Source organism: Podarcis tiliguerta (genome assembly GCF_965153285.1).
Source record: "Podarcis tiliguerta genome assembly, chromosome: 5".
NCBI classification, from domain to species: Eukaryota; Metazoa; Chordata; class Lepidosauria; order Squamata; family Lacertidae; genus Podarcis; species Podarcis tiliguerta.
The window spans coordinates 21,922,446-21,945,672 of record NC_139538.1 but is presented as its reverse complement, the minus strand read 5'-3'; the positions used below and the strand labels follow the sequence as shown (position 1 = coordinate 21,945,672).

Genomic DNA, 23,227 nt, shown 5'->3' with positions numbered 1-23,227 from the left:
AGACAAAAGTGATCAGAACAACACATGGGAATTTGGCCTTGGGCCGTAGGATAGTTTCTGTGCATACCCCACTTTATTCTCTGGCCCGGCAAAACATGATGCATGATCCAAATTCCAAGATACATTTCAACCAGGCAAAGACACCCTAGGAGGGTGCAGAGCAAGACAGTTGAGGAGTATAGCTGGGGAGAGCAGGTGTGGCAGAGGAAGGGGGGACAGTCATGAGGACACATGGAGACACCTGGGGAGGCTGCATTTGGCCGCTGGGCCTGAGTCTTCTCGAATTCTAATTTATGACATTTGATTTCCCCTTCTTTTCAGATGTCCTCAACAAGGCAAAGAGTGATGATATAGAAGCTGTCAAGAAAGCAAAAACGCTCTACAGGTCTTGTGTAAACGAAAGTAAGTTCCTTCGCAAATTGCCACATGGGAGAGACACAGGCCGTCCAAGTGCCCCTGTTTCCCAGGGATGGTCCAAGATTTACAGTTTCTGATTTGATCCCAGAATGTCCCGCTTTTCCTTAGGACACCCCCTATTTTCACCAGAGAAGTGTTGGAGGGTATGGTAGGATGTCCCTGTTTTCATCAGAGAAATACTGGAGGGTATTGAGTTATCCGACCCCCGAGCCAAGGAGATAAGTAATTATACAACCTTGAGAAGACGTCTGAAGGCAGCCCTGCAGAGTGAAGTTTTTAGATAATGTTTTGTTATGTTTTTATATATGTTGGAAGCTGCTCAGAGTGGCTGGGGTGTAAATAATAAAATTATTATGATGGAATAGGACATCCTTCTTTCCATCGAAGAAATGTTGGAGGGTATGGAGCTCTGTTCTGTGTTCTTGCAGCTCCCAGATAACACCACTCTGTAGCAAAACATATTCCATTTGGCTCTGTGGCACCCTGGTAGGATCAATATAAAGACATGTATGAACTGTGAGGGGAGAGAGACTTTCTGTTCCTCATGAGGCAACCGTTTTTCCACCTGCCTTGCTCAGACTATGGCTTCGAGAACAGCAGCTGCTGTGAAGAGAGGAGTTCCCTGGATATTTTTTTTAAAAAGTTTTATAAGTTGTGCTTCTTTGTTTCTCAATTTGCTCCTTTTACGTGGTTTTGTTAGTTTTGTGGTATTTTATGCGTTGTGACTTGCTGCTACTTTTATTGATTATAGATTGGGAGTTCTTTATTGTGGCTGAACTGATTAATTATTATTCGCTGATGTTTAATTTTACTGTTTACTATTAGGTTCTGATGGATTGTTGAATGTTGCTTTGTTTGATATAAGCTGTTTATTTTAAAGTTATTGCGACTTTTATATTGGATCAGATTGTTACTATTAATGCTTGATGTTTTATTATGCTTTTATGTCTTGGAAGCCACCCAGAGTGGTTTGGGCAACCCAGCCAATATTTTTATTATTATTATTATTATTATTATTATTATTATTATTATTATTTGGTTGCATTTATACACCGCCTTTCTGCCAAGGCACCCCATGCACTCTAGAATTTAAAATATTAACAGGAACAAGTGGTGCAAAGTATGATCAGACCAACTGATCAGGAGCTGATGAAAATAGAGGTGTATCTGCAGTCCTATGGCTGTTGATGGTCCCTGGGTTTTGCCGCACAATATGATCAGTGCAGTACAGTAGAACCTGTTTTAAATTAATATTAACAAAGGGGTTGGCTTATCTTATTCTCTCCATGCTTCTTTTTTATTTTATTTTATTTATTTCTATACTTTAATTTCAACATATTTTATTATTCAAAAAAGCAAAAGAAACCTTAAAAAAACCCATTCCTATAGAATATTCTGATATGTAAATATTCTGATTGCAAATTTCAATATATCCCAGCAATATTTAGGGGGTATTTGAAAAGGCCAATAGAAATTTTTTTAATAGCTCTTTCAGATTCTGGCAACTTTTGTGGTGGGTTTCAATCACATACCAGCAAATTCTGGTTGCACATTTGAAGCTCTTGCACAGCAAACCCACTCTCCCCACAGGTCAAATTTATTAAGAAAAAAGGAAACTGATAGGAAAGTGTGGAATACAGCTTGCTTTGATGCAACACCATCTAACCTCCATGCAAACAAACCAGGATGAATGCTCACTAAATTAACTTTGTCTAATTTCCCTGCAAACATTCCCCCCCCCTCAAAGAATTCTGGGCACTGCAGTTTGTTAAGGAATGCTGGGAATTGTAACTTTGAGATGGGTAAACTACAGTACCCATAATTCTATGCAGGAAAGTGTGTGCTTTCAATATGCTTTAAAGGTATAGTGTGTGCACAGCCTTAGTTGGTGGGTTTCCCATGCAAGTAGCTAGCAGGATCTCTTAGGAGGGTCCTGCCAATACCTGAAAATGAATTCTTGTAGGAATCCACTCAAAACATGTGGAAACAAGCCACAATAGAAAAGAAGGGACTGCAACAACTTAGCAGATATATCCATCCAGGATGAGAGGAGAGGAAACAGTAGGGGATAAATTCATATGGAAATTAACACAAGACGTAAGACTTAAATGGGTTTAGAATTGATACAATTGAAAGGAAGTGCTAAAAAGCCACACCATATTCTCTGTCAAACTCAAGTTGATAACAATTTCTGTCTGCTAGCTATCATTTCTCCTTTTGCTTGCGAATTTCCTCGCCCCAGCCCCAAGAACTTTGGTCTCAAATAAATTTTGCCAGGGGATAAAAGGCTTCTGCAGAAGAAACGTGTGTGTGTGTGTGTGTGTGTGTATTTAGGCTTATTTCCATATGTCAGTGTCATGTGCTTTTAAGACAAGTAACTCATGGAAGTTTTTCCCTCCACTCACAAGCCGCTATTGATAGCAGAGGAGGCAAACCACTCATTGACATCTTGCCAACTTTTTCTGATTGGCCTGTGGCATCAGACTCCTGGGACGTCAATTATGGTAGGACTGTTCTTCTCCAGATCCATTTTCAAATACTGCATATTCATGAGGGGTAGGGTTGCATGTGTCAAAATGCTGAGTGTGAGCATGTTTTTGCTGTTTTAGGCGCCTCGTGGAACGCGGAGAAGTCTATCGCAGAATTAAACTCTAAGTATGGAAAGAAGGTCATCATTAGCCTGTTTGTTGGTACAGATGATAAAAACTCAACACAACATGTAATCCATGTGAGTTGATCATGCTTCGAAAGGCCTTGCAGCTTCACACAACCACAAGGAGGTGTGAGTTCAGCAGTGGCCATCTATCCTTCTCCTACAGACAGTTGTGTGGCAGTCACTGATGTAGTGTCATGCATATATACTACTAGCTCATGCTCTGGGAGCACATAGGCATAGCCAACATCTTGCTTTCCAGATGTTGACTCCAGCTCCCATCAGCCCCAGCTAGTGTGGCCTGTGATCAGATATAATGGAAGTTGTAATCCACTGTGGAGTGCACTGTGTTAGCAGCCCTTCGTATTTTTGTTCATTTTTCTTGTTTAGCCATATTTTATTATTAAGGGAAACCTGTTTCAATCAATCATTTCATTTCAGGTTTCACGTACTGTCAGACTCCCATTTTCCCTGCAATGTATGGAATATGCTTAGTCAGGCTAAGTCAAGATGACATGATCTTCTCTGAGAATGCTGTTCAAATTCTGTAACAGCAACACCAATACTCTTACACTGTGAGAGTTGACTTTTAAGTGAACAGAATGTGTGTTGCCTACAATGTGTTTGTTGTGGGGGGCATATAAATACTAGAAAGGTGGTATTTCTACCACCTTTCTAGTGGGTCAATGTCACTTCCTCTGTATTTCCTTTCCCCCATGTTTTAGGATGGGAATATGGAACCTGTGGTCCACCATGAGCCGTTGGACTCCATCAACCCAACCTCAGCCAGCATGGCCAATGGTTAGAGATGGTATCTGTAGTTCAACAACATCTGGAGTGCTACAGGCTCCCCATCTCAGACTTAGGTTCTATGTTGCCTCCTTCCCCGCTCCCAGTGGTAGTCCACAAAAGAGTGTGCCTTGGAAGCACACAGCTTGGGGCTGACAATCACAGCCCTGTGAAGACTTGGGACCCATGTCTTGGGACCCTACATGATGCTGCCTCCTATCATTGATGATGTCTCAAAACATAGCCCAAGGTGGCTATGAACAGAGGTGGCTGATAGGGAGAGGAAGGGCATCACCACACATCTGGCCTCCCATCAGCTGCATCACAGTGCTTACTTGGCAGGAGACAGTCAAGGAGCAGAGAGGTCAGTGCAGGGCTGGTGCTATGCTTGCACCAGGATGACTCTGCCCTTACACATGTACCTCCCCAACAACTCAACCCTACCCCTCCCAGTAAGCACAGCAATATAGTTGATGGGATGACAGGTTTGTGACACCAGTCCTTCCCAGCAGCCATCTCTGTGGGAGAAGTAGGAGCCATGGTCCCCAAACATTTATCTGCCCATGGATTGCCATTCTTTCTGACGCCTGTGAACATATTTTACAATTGGTTTTATAGATTGATCAGCCTGGACTTGGACTCCCTTCCCGCGATTACTATGAATGCGCTGGAGTATACAAAGAGGTACGCTGGGACAAGGATCTCCTACAGCTCTCTCTTGAAAAGAGAGGCTCCAAAAACTGCTCGCTTCCTAACTAATTCCGAAGCCTCACTGAGGCTAATATGCCTGTAGTGGATATCAGAAAGGCAGTCTTCACCACCTTTCTGATGTCCTGGTTTCTTTATACCTTAATCCCTTCTGTATTTAAAATTAAATTGTCCTATCACATCTTGAAATTCTTTATGTTCATATTGTCACATCAAGTTATGCCCTTTTGACACCTGGCACAGGAAATTCAAGCCAACGCTGCTGGCCTCATTCACCTGGGCCCTGTTTTGCAGGAACCTACCCTGCATATGGATGAGAAGTGAGCCTGCATATGAGCCAGCACCCAGTGTGGTGGAATTGGTTGTGCTGACCTAAACTTGCCTCTGTTCTGCTAGTCAGTGTAGTTAATGCTGAGCTAGATTGGCCAATGGTCTGACTCAACAGAAGGCAGCTTCCTATGCTCACTTTGGGAGTAAAGGTAAAGGGACCTCTGACCATTAGGTCCAGTCATGACCGACTCTGGGGTTGCGGCGCTCATCTCGCTTTATTGGCCGAGGGAGCCGGCGTACAGCTTCCGGGTCATGTGACCAGCATGACTGAGCCACTTCTGGTGAACCAGAGCAATGCACGGAAACGGCGTTTACCTTCCTGCCGGAGTGGTACCTATTTATCTACTTGCACTTTGACGTGCTTTCGAACGGCTAGGTGGGCAGGAGCAGGGACCGAGCAACAGGAGCTCACCCCGTTGCAGGGATTCGAACCACCAACCTTCTGATTGGCAAGTCCTAGGCTCTGTGGTTTAACCCACAGCGCCACCCGTGTCCCCACTTTGGGAGTAGAATCCTTGATAAGAAGCAGAATATCCATCACAGGCACTGCTAGCCCAAGTCATTCTGCTGCCTGAGTCCAAGGGCAAGATAGCACCCTTTAATTTCACACGTGGAATCCAACTGGACCCACAGTTCAGTTGTACTTCAGCACTGGTGATGGGACAGCACTTCCCATCCCATCATTCTGCCTCATGGTAGGGCCGGCTCCGATCACAGAACTTCCTACAGATACCTGAACAAGATACACTGATTATTTGACTACACAGGAATCATTGTTCCTGTAATGAGTATATAATGAGTATATAGTTTCAGCTCATCCGCTTGATGCCGCAGTCTAGAAACCACAGTTTCAGAAACTCTAATTAAGTAAGCTGCTTAGGAAATCTGCAATTTATGCAGTAGGTTTTAAGTACATATGTAATTATGCTCATAAGGAAGGACTGGTGCAGCATTGTGATTGGTCTTAATTAGAGACATATAACCATTTTGCCAGCTGGGTTTGTTATTATTGTTAACATTATTTTGACATGGATTGTTGTGAGTCCCTCCCACCCACACCATGAGCTAACTATTCCTTTTCCTTTTCAATAATAGTAATTTAACAAAGCTGTGACTGTTTAAAAAGATAATGCACAAGGGCAAAGAAAACAGGGTGCATGTAAAAGAAATTACTGTTCAGGGAAAGGGTAAAATAAAGTAGAATGGCACAGAACACTGAGAGTCAAACCAGATGTCATGTTAATCCTGCCATGGGAAGTTGGACTTCCCATTCACTCAGATGGGAGTTTTTTCTCTCCTGAAAATTGAATACACAAGAGGCCTGATTCAGCTCAGGATCACAGTAGGGGACAAACAGCTAAAGTCCCTTAGGCCAGGATCCTGATCCATATTGTGCCCCCTTTCACTGGCTATTTCTGCAAGAAAAATCCTGCACTTAAGAACAAATGTCATGATCAGCATCACATCTAGTTCAGTCCTCAATGCAGGACTTGTGGAGACAGCAGCATCCCTAGAGCACAGTCTCTCCTCCCCATCATATGTAAGTTCACTTACCCACAAATGGGACATCACCAGATTGTGCATTTCCCCATCTTATTTAATTAAATGAATGTAAACCGCTGTGGTTAATTTGGGCACATTGTGTTCTTGTGCCTTTAGTCTCGTACTTGTCCTTTAATGATAGAATTGCAGAACCTTAGAGTTGGAATGAACCGCAAGAGTCATCTAGTCCAACACCATGCAATGCGGAAATCTCAGCTAAAGCATCCATGAGAGATGGCCATCCAACTGCTGCTTAAAAACCTCCAAGGAAGGAGAGTCTGCCACCTCTTGTGGGAGTCTGTTCCACTGCTGAACAGCTCTTACTATCAGAAAGCTTTTTCCAAATGTTTAGTCGGAATCTCCTTTCTTGTAACTTGATCTGCACTGAGCTAGGTTGGATAGATTGTTATTTTTTATGCTTGTTTTTCGTATTTTGCAGAGCACTAAATAAAAGTTGGAGAGTATTGGGACTGGAGAGGAAAAAATGTGGTGGGGTATTTTGCTTTTGCACAACAGCTGCCACTATTGCAGACAAAGGGAGGGGAAACCATATCATGGAATTCAACACAATTCATGGGAAATGTGGAGAATCCAATACAGGCATGCTGGTTTGGGGGGCAGCCTGATGCCAAGTTTATTTCTGCCCTAAGCTGCAAGAAAAAGACAGTGCCTACATTGCACAAGTATCAACTTGGCTGTTCTGTATAACATCCAACATGCATTTGCAAAAGTGTTTTTGTTTTTTTCTTTCTCCCTTCCTCCCAACCTCCTCTTCTCCTTCACAGGCATGTTCAGCCTATGTTGAGTTCATGATTTCCGTAGCAAAGCTGATCCGCCAGGAAAGAGGTCTTGCGATCGACGAGAACCAAATTTCCACAGAAATGAACAAAGTTATGGATCTGGAGAAGGAGATTGCAAATGTAAATAAGCTCTTCTGTTTTCATGCACACAATTAACTGTTTTCATGCACACAATTAACTGTTTTCATGCAGAATTAACTGTTTTCATGCACACAAAATGTTTAGTGTGGGGATCTTAAGCTGTTCTTGGAGGGTCACCCGACCCACTGGAACTGATTTTCAAGGAGAAGGCGAGATTGGTCAAAATACCCTCCCCACCTTTTTTGCTAGTGGAGCTGATGAAAAGCCCTTCTTTAATGGAAGGACACAATTAGATTCAGCCCTTTTCCTTCTCCTTCTACAAACTGATACAATCAGTGGTGCACATTATGGATCTAATGGTCTTATGTGGGGTGGGGTGGCTCCTTCTTTAGATGATAACATGTATTGGTTCACTCATTTCATACTGAAAACCCAACCCTGCTGATTCTGTTGCACGGGCATTTTGACTTCTGTCCCAAAGTCATGCCTTGATGACACCTCTGTGTGGGGTGTGAAACACAGAATAGTCAAATACAACATTCCTAGAGTGGACATGTTTAGACATGAAGAGGGATGTTTGTCCAGCCAGTAGATAAACTTCCTGTTTCCTCCTGTGCTGGGACAAACTTCCTCTACATGTGACCAGAGATGGGCATGACCTCACCTGTGCAGGTAACAAAAGCACAGGACTGGCCACCACATCTCTCTCTTCTCCATTTTACTTTAATCAAAGAAGCATCAGCCTGAGATGCTTCCGGCCAAGAGAGGACAAAGGAACTATCTCCCTATGGGATAGATTCCAAGTGTATATATTTTGTAACTTAAGTCTGACTTCTGGGATCCATCTGAGTACAGAACGTGTGAGTAAACTCTTTTATACTTTTATATAAGACTGTGTTGTGTCTATTCCTTTTAGGAGGGAATAAAGGGGAATTACCAGGAAACTTATTTTAGAGGCTTAAGCAAGCCTGGCAAAACATTATATGCTGTGTAAGTTTTAAAAAAGGAGGGTGTTACTCTGCTAAATTGTAGAACTTGTTAACACAAGTTGGGAAGGATATAATTAAACAATATATCCTCTCCTGCCTCCCTGAACATTCCCACTCAGAAGAAGTGGGAATTGCATTGCTGTCTAGTAAGCAGAAAGAGAGATCACACATACTACAAGTTAACTAGTATCCCTAGGAGGGAGAAAGGTTGTTTTCTGCTGCTCCAGAGAAGCGGACACGGAGCAATGGATCCAAACTACAAGAAAGAAGATTCCACCTAAACATTAGGAAGAACTTCCTGACAGTGGAATTTGCTGCCAAGGAGTGTGGTGGAGTCTCCTTCTTTGAGGTCTTTAAGCAGAGGCTTGACAACCATATGTCAGGAGTGCTCTGATGGTGTTTCCTGCTTGGCAGGGGGTTGGACTCGATGGCCCTTGTGGTCTCTTCCAACTCTATGATTCGAAGAAGAAGAAGAAGAAGAAGAAGAAGAAGAAGAAGAAGAAGAAGAATTGTATACTTGCTTTAGTAGACTGAAGATGCTCACAGCTACCACATGGGATGGGAGGGCAGAACAGGTGGCTAAGTGGGGGAGAAGACAATTTCCTTGCTGCGATTGTCTCTCTGGGCTCCTGGAGACAGCATCCTCCTATGTTCTCAGGGATGTAGCTTACAACTGAGAGCCTAGTTAAACAGATCAAGGGGGAAAGAGGCAGATAACTTTTCAGGATATCTATTTTTCAACAACATCATTTGACTGATAGAATTAGCTAGCTATGTGATTTCTGATTTCTGCCATATTTTAACAAGACAGCTTAAGCACCTTCAGTTATATGACTTTAGAGATCTTGGTGCCTATTTGTTTGATGCTTCTCTGTGTCTCTGTTTTTGCTGCTGCTTCCTCAAAGAATCTCCTCTGTCTCCTGCTAATTTGTTTTTCTAGGCTACAACCAAAGCTGATGACAGAAACGACCCTCTCCTGATGTACAATAAAATGACACTCGCCAATGTCCAGAAGAACTTCACTTTTGAAGTTAATAACCAGGTAAAAGATCAATAAGAGGTTTTTTCACCTTCAGTGACTGGCTGTAATCAATGCAGTAGTGTGACATGAACTCATCTTTTGAACTGAAAATGATGACCTAAATTTGTCAGCCTGTTGTATTCTGCCGTGAAAGCAAGAAAAAAGACAACAAAGGTCCTGATCCAATGGGGTGCATGGGTTGCCATTTGAAACAATTGATGATCGTGCTAAATAGGCAGAAGTGGCTTGTCCAGCAAGGCGGGGCTGCAGTGTTGGTTTCCCAGCTGCAGCATGGCTGCTTCTTCCTAGAAATGAAGTGGTGCTGAGGTTAAGCCTGTGCAGAGCCAGTCCAGTGATTTCAATGGCACACTCATGCAGCCCCAACCTTGCCACAGCATCATATCTCTGGAAAGTGGGAGCAGGTTTCTTTACTGGAACTTATGGGATCTAAAACATACAAGCATCAAGCCAGATTAAGAATGGCTGAAGCCTTGGAACTATGCTAATTAATGAGGCTCTTTCGGCATGTATATCTTGCTGTGTAGATCAGGATCCACAGAAAATATATCAAGTGTTTCATGCTTGTTGACAGCTAGACAAAGTTTACTAGTAGGGATTGCCAAAATCTATCAAAAATGGTTGAAGTCTAGCATATATTTATATTTTTAAACCACAGAGCCTAGGGCTTGCTGATCTGAAGGTCGGCGGTTCAAATCCCTGCGACGGGGTGAGCTCCCATTGCTCGGTCCCTGCTCCTGCCAACCTAGCAGTTCAAAAGCACGTCAAAGTGCAAGTAGATAAATAGGTACCACTCCGGTGGGAAGGTAAATGGCGTTTCCGTGCGCTGCTCTGGTTCACCAGAAGCGGCTTAGTCATGCTGGCCACGGAAGCTGTACGCTGGCTCGCTCGGCCAGTAAAGCGAGATGAGCACCACAACCCCAGAATCGGCCACTACTGGACCTAATGGTCGGGGGTCCCTTTACCTTTACCTTTTTCCGTTTATCTAATATGCATTAAGGAAAGATGATTAATGTGACACTTTCTGTAAGTCCAAAGGCTGAGGTCCTTGGCCTTTGTGATCTATTTATAAGCCTGTCAGTTGATTAAGGGACTTTTGTGTTGGCAAACTTGCCTTTCAACCTATTAATGGTTTGGTTTGGTTTGTTATGTGTTTATATGCAAGGGGAGGGAGAGACATTTAATCAAAAATAGAGAAAATATAAAACAAAACTAATATTTCATGGGTCTTGGGCATATTACAATACTACCTGCCGGTACAACTGTGTGGCCCCAACTTTGCTGCCACTCTATTCTGGCCACATCCAGGAAACCAACAGTGACTTTGGTGAAGGGAGGGTGGCAAGCTAAGCAGATTCATCAGATTAGGTTTGGAACTAAAATGAATTCTTATCCCTCAAAAACATCAATATTCCACATCAGCAACAGTTAGCATCTAATAGCTGAATAGCAATCTGTATTTGGCAGTATACACAGCTATCATGTAGTAGTCAACATTGGACATGACATTTGCAATAATGTTCAGTAAATTTCATCACTTCTTTTACCATTTGGAGGGTAAATTGTAAACATGTTAACAGTCAAATATGAATTTTTTGTGCCAAATTCCAGTTCTCAAATTCAAATATCAAATCCTAAAAGAAAAAAAGAAATATAAAATTGCATCCAATGTTGATTTAAAAAAAATAATAATAATTGGTTTGAATCAGGGTGCTAAAATCAACTATGGTTGGATCATGTCCAGCAAGTCCCTTTGATTATCAAGAGAGTTATCACAACATAAGGGCACTTAGGATTGTTTTACAGCTCATTAACCTTAATTGAAATGAATTCAGCTTAGTTTATTGCCTGTTGACCAAGAGATTTCAAGACACGTTACTGGACAGAGGTTTGTTGTTATCTACCAAATGGGCTCCCCCCCCCCTTGTTATCTATGAGGAATTTGTTTACAGCAGCAGTATGGCTGTGGAGAGCCAAAAGGCAACATGCAAAAGCGAATGGCACTTTTCATAAATGATGGGGACAGTTTTAATGGGCCAGCACTGTTTCCTTTTAAAAATTGTTGCTTTTTCAAAATTTCAATTTTTATATAATATACTTCTGATTTTCACTAGATTCCCCACCCCAATATAGAATATTAGCTTGCTATTATAGTTGTGGCAAGCTATTTTTGCTTGTGAGCCATCCTAGGTGAGGTTGGCAAGATGTAAATCCAATATATAATTGAGGAATACAGAACACAACAGACATATGCATGTCTACTTAGAAAAAAAGTCTCAATGTGTTCAATGATACTTACTTCCAAATGAGTGTACAGTGGTACCTCGTACCTTGCGCTTTTGTTCACATGTCATAAGTTGAACCTACTTAAAATGCATGCATTTTTCTTCCAGCAATTCAACTGGTTAACATTCATAAACCATATCATGTCAACTGTGCAAATTAATATTGGCGAAACTGAAGATGTGGTTGTTTACGCTCCAGACTATCTCAACAAGCTAAAAGCTATCCTTAATAAATACTCTCCCAGGTATGTATGCAAGATACAGTTTAAAGTTTTGCTTTTTACATTGCTAATACGTTCCACTGTTTAAAAAGAAAAGTCACCAGATTCTACTTCTTGTTTTATCATTTAGAGAAATTCAGAACTACATGAGCTGGCGATACATAATGGATATGGTAAACACTCTAAGTCGTAACTACAGGGACACAAGGAATAATTTCCGTAAGGTGCAGAAATTCATATTTTGTTTTATATTTAACATTTAAGATTTGCAGTGTCTAAACCATGGGTAGACAAACCGTACTTCTGTCTTGTCAGGATTCAGCCTCAATCTGTTAGCTGCCATGCATCCTCCAACCGCCTCCAGACACTCACACAGGACCTTCACTGCCTTCACTGGTTCTGATTTGAAAGAGAGGTAGAGCTAGGTATCATTCACATACGGATGAACACCCAACCCAAGCCCCCTGATGATCTCTCCCAGCGACTGAATGTAGATGTTGAAAAACATGGGGGAGAGGACAGAACCCTGAGGCACCCCACAAGTGAGAGCCTAGGGGTCTGAATACTTACCCCCCCACCACCACTTTCTGAACATGGCCCAGGAAAAAGGAGCGGAGCCACTGTATAACAGTGCCCCCAGCTCCCAGCCCCTCTAGACAGTCCAGAAGGATGTTATGGTTGATGGTGTCGAACACCACTGAGAGATCCAGCAGAACTAGGAAACAGCTCTCACCTTTGTCCCTAGCCCACAGGAGATGATCGACCTGTGCAACCAAGGCAATTTCAGTCCCATGACGAGGGACTGAATCCTGACTGGAAGGGATCCAAATGGTCCGCTTCTTCCAGGCGTGCCTGGAGTTGTTCAGCAACCACTTGCTCAATCACCTTGCCCAAGAATGGAAAATTTGAGACTGGGCGATAGTTGCCCATATTGGCCGCATCTAAAGATGGTTTTTTAAGAAGCAGTCTTCACTTAAGGATATCAGAAATGCCTCTGCCCAAGACCCTGAAGAGCCAATGTCAGTGTAGACAATGCCAAGCTAGATGATTCAGTAAGAGGGCGTTGTAGGTGTTCATAAAGTGTATTGCTGGCATAAGCAAGCATCTGCATTCATACCACTTGCTGGTAATGCAACCAGGCCTATGCACATCAAACCTAATATAAAATGACACCATTGGCTGTCTTGTTTCCTTTTGGGCCCAATGCACACTGCAGCTATTTGTCTTTAAAGCCTAAATGGCTTGGGTCCCAAATACCTGAAGGGAGCACCTGTCCTCATGTAAATGCACGTTTTTGAAAAAACAAAACAGAACATCACATCCCTATCTATGCTCTGGCACATATAAATCTGAGTGCAACAAAAACTGCATTGGGACAGGCATGTGGAAATGATACGGGTGAGCCAATATTTAGAAAACAGATTTTAAAATGTTCTCTGAAATCCCAAGGATTTCAGAGGTGTCCTCCTGATCACCTAAACGGCTCTTGCAAATCACACCAGGGAAAAAGCAGGCAAGTGTTTGTTTACCTTGCCTTTTCTCCAAGAAGCTCAAGAGGCATGAGGCTTATATAAGTCCAACTTGTCCTCTTCTTGAACTGGATAAACAGGTTTCAGAATCTATAGAGGTGAAAGTACATGTGATTGTTGGGGGTGCCCAGACATTGGCTAGATGGGGGACGGGCAAAAGCTGAGCTGTGGAAATGTCATTGTGATTAGGAGTCATGGAGTTGGGCCAGCACATCTTCAGAAGGAAAGAAAGGTCAGTATAGCTGGATAAACAAAGGCAGAGCCAGAAAACTCATATGCAATTTCTCTTCTGAAAAATGCACTGTCATTGGATTGGGACCATGCATGTTTTCAGACAGTGTATAAAGGTAAAAGGTAAAGGTACCCCTGCCCGTACGGGCCAGTCTTGACAGACTCTAGGGTTGTGCGCCCATCTCACTCAAGAGGCCGGGGGCCAGCGCTGTCCGGAGACACTTCCGGGTCACGTGGCCAGTGTGACATCGCTGCTCTGGCAAGCCAGAGCCACACACGGAAACACCGTTTACCTTCCCGCTAGTAAGCGGTCCCTATTTATCTACTTGCACCCGGGAGTGCTTTCGAACTGCTAGGTTGGCAGGCGCTGGGACCGAACAACGGGAACGCACCCCGCCGTGGGGATTCGAACCGCCGACCTTTTGATCGGCAAGCCCTAGGCGCTGAGGCTTTTACCCACAGTGCCACCCATGTCCCTTTACAGACAGTGTATACAGAGCAGTAAATGTTACTTCTAATACAGCCTTCCCCAACTTCTTGCCCCAGGTTGAAGAAAGTTGCTCCTCTATTTATCTGTCCAGCAAACTGGAGTTTATTTTGTTCTTCTTTAAACAGGAGATTGCACCCATAGGAGAATTGTGTATGGTGTGTGTGTGTCCACTGTAGTCTGTGTTTTCAATGGCCACTAGTGAATTGACCATAGCAAATGGGTGCTGCTTATATTATGCATTCGATTTCTAGCTTGCTACTCCATCTTTAAGAAAAAGTGCCCAAGGAAGTTAATGAAACATAGAAATACCAAATCCATCATCACTATATGCTGCATTGTGTTACAAACACAGGGCACAATCCAACCAAAGTTAAGTCCCATTGATTTCAGCGGGGAAGTGTACATGAGCCGAGTTGTCCTCTTGAAATAAGTAGGCCAAAAGGAGCTTAACTTTGGCTGGATTGCAGCCCATGTTGTCCTTATTTCGGGATCTGAGTTGTCTTTATGAGTGTTTGTAGGGGTGAAACAAATTAGAAGTCGAAAGATGGCCCCACTCTGTTCAGATATTCCTTTGCAGCGCTAAATCACAGGCCTGTTGAAAAGAAAAGGGGGGGGGGGGAGTTCTGAAACAATGCAGTCTGCAAGGGAGTTAGACTAGAGGCAGGCTGTTCTTTTCTTCCAGTTTTACTGATAACGCCTCCTCTCTGCCTTGTTCTTTATGCACTTATTAGGATCGAAAACAACCTGTTTTCCCCCAAAGCCTTTAATTTCGTCCAAAGGGTGGAATTCATAAATGATTACTTAGAACTTCAGACACAAGGTCAAGTGAACTGGCAACTGTGGAGAAAGATACAGAAATAACTATTTCAGTAGTGAGGGAAAACGACATCATTTTTGCATCCTTGCTAGCTTAATTCACTGTCCACATACTAAGCTGTAAGCCAGGCATGGGCAATGACCAATTGCTGTCAGACTGCAGTTCCCATCATCGCAGGCCATTGGCCATGCCAAATGGGGTGAACAGTTTTCTCAGCACAGGCCATGTTACCCCCATATAGCACTGGATATATTCATATGGAAAGATTCTACCGTGATCCATGAAGGTTTTTTGAAATGCACAGGTTGTTGGCAACATGTGTGGCTGATAAAGTGGGCTCCACACAAACACACTTTTGGTGCTGTGCCAAGGGTGGTAGTGGCAGCAGAATGAACGCTAACGCCTCCAATTGTGGGCGCCCTTTGCGCACAGCACCCCTGACCCACATGAGACTTACCAGCTGGTTGTGCTGGCCTGCCTTCCTGATGTCACAGTCATTGGGGGGTCCCACCAAACCCCGGTCAAATAATCCAATCAGTGGCTTTGGTGAAGGCGGGGCCAGCCGAGCGGACCGCAAGTGAGCAGGCTTCAGAATCACTCTGTATCCAAGCAGAAATAAGCAATAGAATTCCAAGAGTTCCCTCATACACTGTTTCAAGGTCTTGTGGCGAAACCGGAACCCAAAGAATGTTTTTTTCTTTTGACAGCACACTGATGTGGTAGGAGATAATTGGGACCTTAAAGGTTATTGTGGGCTACAGTTGAAAACAAAGCAATGAATGGATTTACGTTTGTTTGTCTTAAAATTAAAAACTGGTGGATAAAAACTGCATTCCAGAACGTAACCATGAAATCTTCTCCACTGCCATCACCCCAAAGCCAGTGTCTTTCTGAAGTCAGAATAACTTTAAACTGACCCTTCCGTAATAATATACTTCTTTTCAAAATATAAAGCAAGAAAACCACTGTGGTGGGCCGTGGAACGAAGAACTCAGCTTGCCAGAAGATTGCTTTGATGCTTACTAACACGACTGTATCAGATTTCTCTACCATAGCGTAGTTCTTAAGCCTCGGTTTCTTCTCACCTAGTGGAGCAAGGTCACTGAAGGTAGAATCTGCACAGCCCAAGGATACCGCTTTCTTTGCAGGCAATAGAAGGCACATGAAACAGTAGTAAGTTTCACTGAAGCTGCAAAGTTTCATCTAGCTCTAATGGTTTGCATGCAGAGCTGTGAAATTGACTGGGAGCTCTTTCTGCAGGGGAGAGATATGACAGTAATCCGTATGGCACTTGCAAACCGGTTCTTCAGGAAATTCCTCAGCCCACCTGTTGCTGGAGTTTTGAATTTGAGACTGAGTTCTGCCCTGCCAGCTTTCTCACAGGAACATATAAACAGATGAAGCTGCCTTATAACAAGATAGGTCATTGGGTCATCTAGCTGTTGTCACGGCACACTCTCCATGACTATGACTCCCATCATCTCCAACCATTTGCCATGCTGGCTACAGTAGAGTTGGAATCCGGCCATGTTTGGAGGGCACCACATTGAATACTCCTGGTCTACAATGACTGGTAGTGGCTCTCTAGGGTTTCAGACAGAGGACCTCTCCAGCCCTACCTGGAGATGTTGGGGATTGAACCTTGGGCCTTCTGCATGCAAAACCACTGCTCTTCCACTGAACTACCTGCCCCCAGCATCCTTAAAGGTCACCAAAGGGAAAGGAAGGAACTCCTGTTGTATCAAAAAGTAGTACGCAACGAACACATGCAAAGCCAGCTGTTCTGCAGCAGTCTAGGTCACTTTGATTTTCATGGGGCTCATTCCCTGTAGGATGCAGCCTTGGATGAATGGTGTCTCCACACTGGGCCCTCCATATTACCCAGAAAGTGGGTTTATATCCAGAAGAGGCTCACTGGTTGGGGCAGAGCCACTACTTTAGCTTTCCCGCAGGTGGGTCACTGTCACTTACTGAGAAGAGGAGGAGGAGGAGGAGGAGGAGGAGGAGGAGATGGCCAAGTGGGAGGTGCAGTGCTAATGCAATGGCAGGAGCAGCAGATGGGCAGAAGAACATTTCAGAGCTGCATGGGCTCACTTAACCTGTGTTCCTGTTTAAATATCACTTAATGTCTATTAACACCAAGCCCTCAAGATTAATTGAAAGCACCTAGTTATGCTACAAAGTCTCTCCTCTTGCTTGTCACTAATTTCACAAATGCTTATACTTAACAGGTGCTTTACGGCACAACCTCGGATCCTGCTGTCTGGCGCCGTTGCGCAAACTATGTCAATGGCAACATGGAGAATGCTGTGGGAAGGCTGTATGTACAAGAAGCATTTGCTGGAGACAGTAAACACGTGGTAACACTCTTAGATCATTAACTGATTATTTATTTACTGGGTATTTAAACAGACATTCTCTTTGGATTATTGGTGGGAATGGCAGAAGCAGTGATGCTGTTGCAGCACAAAATACTTCAAGCCACTTTTTCCCCCTAGTTCAGTGGAGAATGAGGATGAAGTCGTAAGAGATCACTCTCTCTGTTTGGCACTCAGTAGGACAGAATTCTGGTGCCAAAAGCAGAGATGAAATTTTACATCTCGCACACTGAGTTTTTTTTTGAAAAGTAGGCTTAAGAAGCTGGAAGAGACATCTTTTGGCAGACAGGCTGATGATGGGATTATGTGTCTCTTCCTGGACTGTAAGCCAAGTTATTAGCTAATGATGCAGATTAGAAGTCCTTGCATGTTGTAGAGTGAAGGTGCTAAAGAACAGTAGATTACAGGAAAGGAAATTCAGTTTAATGCACTTTGCTGAAATTGGGGAGGGGTGTGTTAATTGATCCCCCCCCCCCCGCATCTTAGAATAGATTTCCAAATACCATTTTATTTTTTATTTTGTCTTATGCTTCAAAAGAAACCATTGGGGTTTGCAGCCTTCTCCACAGGAGCAGTGGCCAAAACATGCCAATAAGAATAATGTATCCCCAGCTAATCATGAGTCCTCATATAATCACAATTGCCCTGGATCTGTGTATCCACTAAAGAAATGGTGATCTACAGAGCTCTGCCTTCTTTCTGCTGAACAGATGGTCAATGGAAGATGGGAAGTTTACTCCCACAACTTGGGGTGGGGGTGTCTCCATAAGCAGAGCAGCAGGTATTGCCATCTGGCCCTGTACCTATGAGTTTGTGGCTGGAAGGATTATATTGATTATATGGGCTTCCTGATGCAGGCAGTTACCCCTCCACCCATCTTATGGTGGGTGAATCGCCTGCATTCAGAGTATTCCTTGCTGGACTGGGAGTTTGGTGAATGTGTTCCATCTTCACAAATTTCAGGAACCAGTTAGGTGACTTGCCAAAGACTGGAATCTATACAATGAGCATACATACCCCTAGAGAAAGGCAAGCCACAAAGGTGATTTTAAAACACCTTTGTATACATGTGTGCAGGACCGGATTTGGGTTTGATGAGGCCCTAAGCTACTGAAGGTAATGGGGCCCTTTATATGCCCAGCTGTCCTTTTGTCAACAACAAATTGTCGCTGCTTTTTTGGGTTGAATATATGATATATGGTAATTTGTGGGCCTCATAGGTATCTAAAGCCATTTGCACATAACAAAATAAGTATTTTATCAAAGTAATGGTTGAACTGAAATACAATTAAGAAATATATTAATAGTGAAATACAACTAAGAAGAAGTATATTAATAGTGATAGTGATAGTGCTATTTTACGGAACAGGCTAGGAGGCGGAGCCCATTACTTACATCATAGGAGCCTACACAACACAAACAACACAAAACACTGTTGCTGTATGTAGGTTTTATTTTATTTGTTTTTTTATCTTATGTTTTGGAAATGTACATCCAGTGTTTTGTTTTTTCTTTAATTTTTTTGGGGTCCCCAAGAGAGTGGGGCCCTAAGCTGTAGTTTGTTTAGCTTATACATAAATCCAGCACTGCATGCATGTGTGCGCCAAAGCAGCAGGAGGCCATACCACGGTGTACATGTCTCATCATTAGTCTGCTGCAGAGGGACGTGTCCCCGGGTCTACCATATGAATAAGATGGAAGCAGCTCAAGAAGGACTGGTGATTATATTTTCATAAAGGAGACTTGGAGGATCACTTAGGACCAACTAGATGTGACTCCAATCCTGAGAATGCATATATTGTTGCATTAATAGCAGCTGCTAAGCAGCATTGCAAATGGTGCCAATGGGGAATTTCTCTTTACATGGAGATGAGAACACAGGAAGATGACTTATACTGAGACAGATCACTGATCCATCCAGCTCAATGATGCCCAGTAGTTGTCTGTGTGGTGCCCTGCAGACTCGCATCGTCCCTGTCCTTTGGCCATGCTGGGTCAGGTTAATAGGAGGTGGAACCATAGATGTGCACTGCTTTGCATTAACTGGCAGCAGCTCTCTAGGGTTTCAGACAGGGGACATTCCCAGTCCTGCCTGAAGGCACCAGGAAGTGAACCTGGGACCTTCTGCATGCAAAACAGATGCTCTACCATTGAGTTTCTGCCCTTCCTAAATACAAATTGTAGCATCGGAATGGTGATTCTAGTCAGGACCACAGCAGGAAGAGATAGAATTAAGCATCCTCAGCCCGCTTGCCCTCACAGTTTTGAGGCTCCTCAAGCTTCCCAGCTTGGCTCCTGTTTACATAACCAAAATGTGCACATTATGGGCTTTCATGCGAGTCACATCTAGTTTGGCTCTAAACTACAAGCTGCTACTGGTTTAATAGTATTCACTTCTCACTAAGGGATACTAGCATCTATGGGACATAGGTGGCACCATGGTCTAAACCACTGAGCCTCTTGGGCTTGCCAATCGGAAGGTTGGCAGTTCGAATCCACACAGTGGGGTGAGCTCTGTCCCAGATCCTGTCCCAGATCCTGCCAACCTAGCATTTCGAAAGCATACCAGGGTAAGTAGATAAATAGGTACCGCTGCAGCGGAAAGGTAAACAGCATTTCTGTGCACTCTGGCACTTGTAACAGTCCTCCATGAGCCAGTAGTGGTTTAGTCCTGCTGGCCACATGACCTGCAAAGCTGTCTGTGGACAAATACCAGCTCCCTTGGCCTGGAAAGCAAGATAAGTGCCGCACCCCATAGTCATCTTTGACTGGACTTAACCGTAAAAAGTCCTTTACCTTTTTTTGTTACTAGCATCTATGGTTCTGTTAGGAGGAGGCTAGGACCACAAATTCTCAGCAACCTCACCAATCTCCCCTTTCCAGGAATCTTTAGTGGAAGCCATGGCAGCTAAACTAGTATTTAAAACAATATAAGTCTGCAACATCCCACTATATTTTCATCTGAAGGCATAGAAATGTTTTAAGTAACAAAGGTGTTTCTTTCTTTCTTTTGCAATAACTCCACTCCTTGGTAACTTTGGCTTTGCCATGATTTGACCTTGAAAAATAAAAATAGTCGTTGTCAGTCTATTTTGAAAAACAAAAGCCAATGCTTCCATCAGTGGCAACTGGGATGCAACATGCCAGAATGTCACCCATGCATGATAAAAACTGAATGATTTAATCTTGTTGTGCTCTACATCCTCAGGTGCAAGAGATGATCACTCAGATTCGTGAGGTTTTTATACAAACACTTGATGAGCTCAATTGGATGGATGCAGAAACCAAAAAGAAAGCAGAAGAAAAGGCAAGTTTTAAATTTTTATATACATAAAAAAAAAAAGAATTTGAAATTTGGAGGCCAATGAAAGCCTGTTACTTTCTTTATCCAAAAGAGAAGATTAGAAATAATTCATTGCAAAGAGTGGAACAGGTAGAACATTCTTCGTGTAACACAGGGTTTCCCAAACTTGGGTCTCTAGCTGTTGTTGGACCAACTCCCATCATCCCTAGCTACTGGTCAGGGCTGATGGGAATTGTGGTCCAAAAACAGCTGGAGACCCAAGTTGTGGAAGCCCTGATGTGACACATGGGCTTATTTCATTGTCATAGCAACATAGGAAGCTTCTTCATGCTGGTGCAACCAGATCAGTTGTCTGTGTTGACTGCCAGTGACTTCCTTGGGTTTCAGGCAAATTGCTCTTCCAGCCCTACTTGGGTGATATTATCATTATTACGTGCTCTTCACTAGCAGGTCCCAGGGCAGGTTACAGCCATCTAAATTTCAGCATGAAAAACAGTTAAAATACACCACAGTCCCAAGAACAGAGCCATAAAAATACATATCTCATGTGTCTGAGGCCATGGCAAAGAAGAGCATCTTCAGCATACAACAAGGACAAGGAAGACTTGACTTTCCCATCCCTTCCAAAACCACTTTGGGAACTGGTATCATAAACAAAGTAGCAGTTGCCCGGACCACCACTCATTTACTGGGTCTGGTTTGCAAAATCTAGAAGAGCAAATTGAAAAGCCTGTAGATGACTTCTCGCCAGCCCTATGATGTCTGGATATACAACTTGATTCCAGTTCACCAGTGACCATGGTTTATTTTTTAGGCCATAGCAATCAAAGAAAGGATTGGCTACCCTGATGAGATTCTGACGGATACTAATAAGCTGAATGCGGAATACAAAGATGTAAGTACATCTGAAAAACTATTTTGGACAGCAGAGAGTGTTTAAGATTTAATGGTAGCAGGTACCAAGTGTCTACATTGGAGGTATAAGTGAAAAGCCTTATGTCAGTGTGGTATAGTGGTTAAGAGTGGTAGACTTGTAATCTGGGGAACCGGGTTCGCGTCTCCACTCCTCCACATGCAGCTGCTGGGTGACCTTGGGCCAGTCACGCTTCTTTGAAGTCTCTCAGCCCCACTCACCTCACAGAGTGTTTGTTGTGGGGGAGGAAGGGAAAGGAGAATGTTAGCCGCTTTGAGACTCCTTCGGGTAGTGATAAAGCGGGATATCAAATCCAAACTATTATTATTATTATTATTATTATTATTATTATTATTATTATTATTATTTTATTTTTATTATTACACAGTCGACACAGCAGTTCCTCTTTTCCAGCTGATGGGGGCCATAGTCCAAAATATATGGGGGGGGGGGTGCGAAGTTGGGGAAGAATACTACTCGAGCAACAATGCTCCTCTAGTTTTTCCCTAACCTCCAGCAAATAACACAAGCATTTCTCTCTCTTTCTTGTAAGCTGCACTACAAAGAAGAAGAATATTTTGAGAACATTATTCAGAACTTAAACTTTAGCCAAAAAGAAAGGCTGAAGAAGCTTAGAGAAAAAGTGGACAAGGAAGAGTACGTATTTAAATGGTTTATACTGTGAATGCAGTGCTTAAAAAATAATAATAATAATCTGGTTCTGGCTATTTGCAAAAGTGGCCCCTGCTGATAGCCAGAAGGGTTCATTTTAACTTCATGTTAAAGGAGGGATCCTTGCCTTTGCACCAGGTCTCATGATTTTAAAACAAAGTTGGGGAATCTTGAATTCTATTCCTAGTATCACAGCAATCAGGAATTGAAATACTGTACCTCATAATTTCTTTGTGTGCACTGTTCTTACTGGAATGGAGAACTCTTTCAGGGAGGGCAATGCACACATATTCTCAGGATCAGTTCCCCTAAACTGTCCCCCATTGAGCTTAACTGCGCTTCAGTGGTATGTCAGCACCAATGTGACCTGTGATTCATGTTAACTCAGCTTCCCACTAAACCAGAGCTCCTTGCAAAGGTCCAGTAGGAGTAAAACTGAATGCGTGTGCTACGGAGCAGCCCCTGTCATGATATATGGGCATTCGTTAGCATGTCGGTAGGGAGCCTCCATGGGTGCAGTGCCTTCAGTCATGCTGCCCACCCATTTGCCCAGCTGAGCTGACAGGCAAACAAGCATACCAGGGAACTGAATGCTGAATCAGGCTTTCAGTCTTCTATCAGTATGGTGTAGTGTATTCCTCCATGGCACCCATTCATTTCAACGAGACTTGAAATTCATGAGAACATGCCAGTGGGATTTTGTCTCCTGAGACACATTGCATCAGTGCACCCAGCTGTTAACCAGAAGGTTGGTGGTTCGAGCCCACCCAGGACCCCTGCATTGTAGGAGGTTGGACTAGATGACCCTCAAGATCCCTTCCAACTCAGTTTTCTCCTCTTGCTGATGCCATCCAGTGCCGGATTTACATATAAGCTAAACAAGCTATAGCTTAGGGCCCCACTCTCTTGGGGCCTCCCCAAAAATTAAAAACCTGAATGTACATTTCCAAAATATAAGATAAAAAACAAATAAAATCAAATCTACATACAGCAACAGTGTTTTGTGTTGTGTAGGCTCCTATTTGTTATGTGCAAATGG

At 43.2% G+C, this 23,227-nt stretch overlaps 1 protein-coding gene across 4 annotated transcripts in view; it reads left to right on the top strand.

Annotated features, from left to right (window-relative positions):
• The window catches only part of MME (membrane metalloendopeptidase), an 82,655-nt gene that overhangs the window by 40,970 nt on the left and 18,458 nt on the right, over window positions 1-23,227 (top strand). For all 4 annotated transcript variants that reach the window (XM_083442724.1, XM_083442725.1, XM_083442722.1 and 1 more), the window contains exons 5-16: window positions 322-402; window positions 2,826-2,921; window positions 3,027-3,145; window positions 4,478-4,543; window positions 7,225-7,359; window positions 9,250-9,351; window positions 11,742-11,878; window positions 11,985-12,078; window positions 17,153-17,281; window positions 20,508-20,606; window positions 21,418-21,498; window positions 22,070-22,173. In XM_083442724.1, coding sequence (XP_083298850.1) covers window positions 322-402; window positions 2,826-2,921; window positions 3,027-3,145; window positions 4,478-4,543; window positions 7,225-7,359; window positions 9,250-9,351; window positions 11,742-11,878; window positions 11,985-12,078; window positions 17,153-17,281; window positions 20,508-20,606; window positions 21,418-21,498; window positions 22,070-22,173 — 1,243 coding nt within the window. The remainder of the gene's footprint in view (window positions 1-321; window positions 403-2,825; window positions 2,922-3,026; window positions 3,146-4,477; window positions 4,544-7,224; window positions 7,360-9,249; window positions 9,352-11,741; window positions 11,879-11,984; window positions 12,079-17,152; window positions 17,282-20,507; window positions 20,607-21,417; window positions 21,499-22,069; window positions 22,174-23,227) is intronic.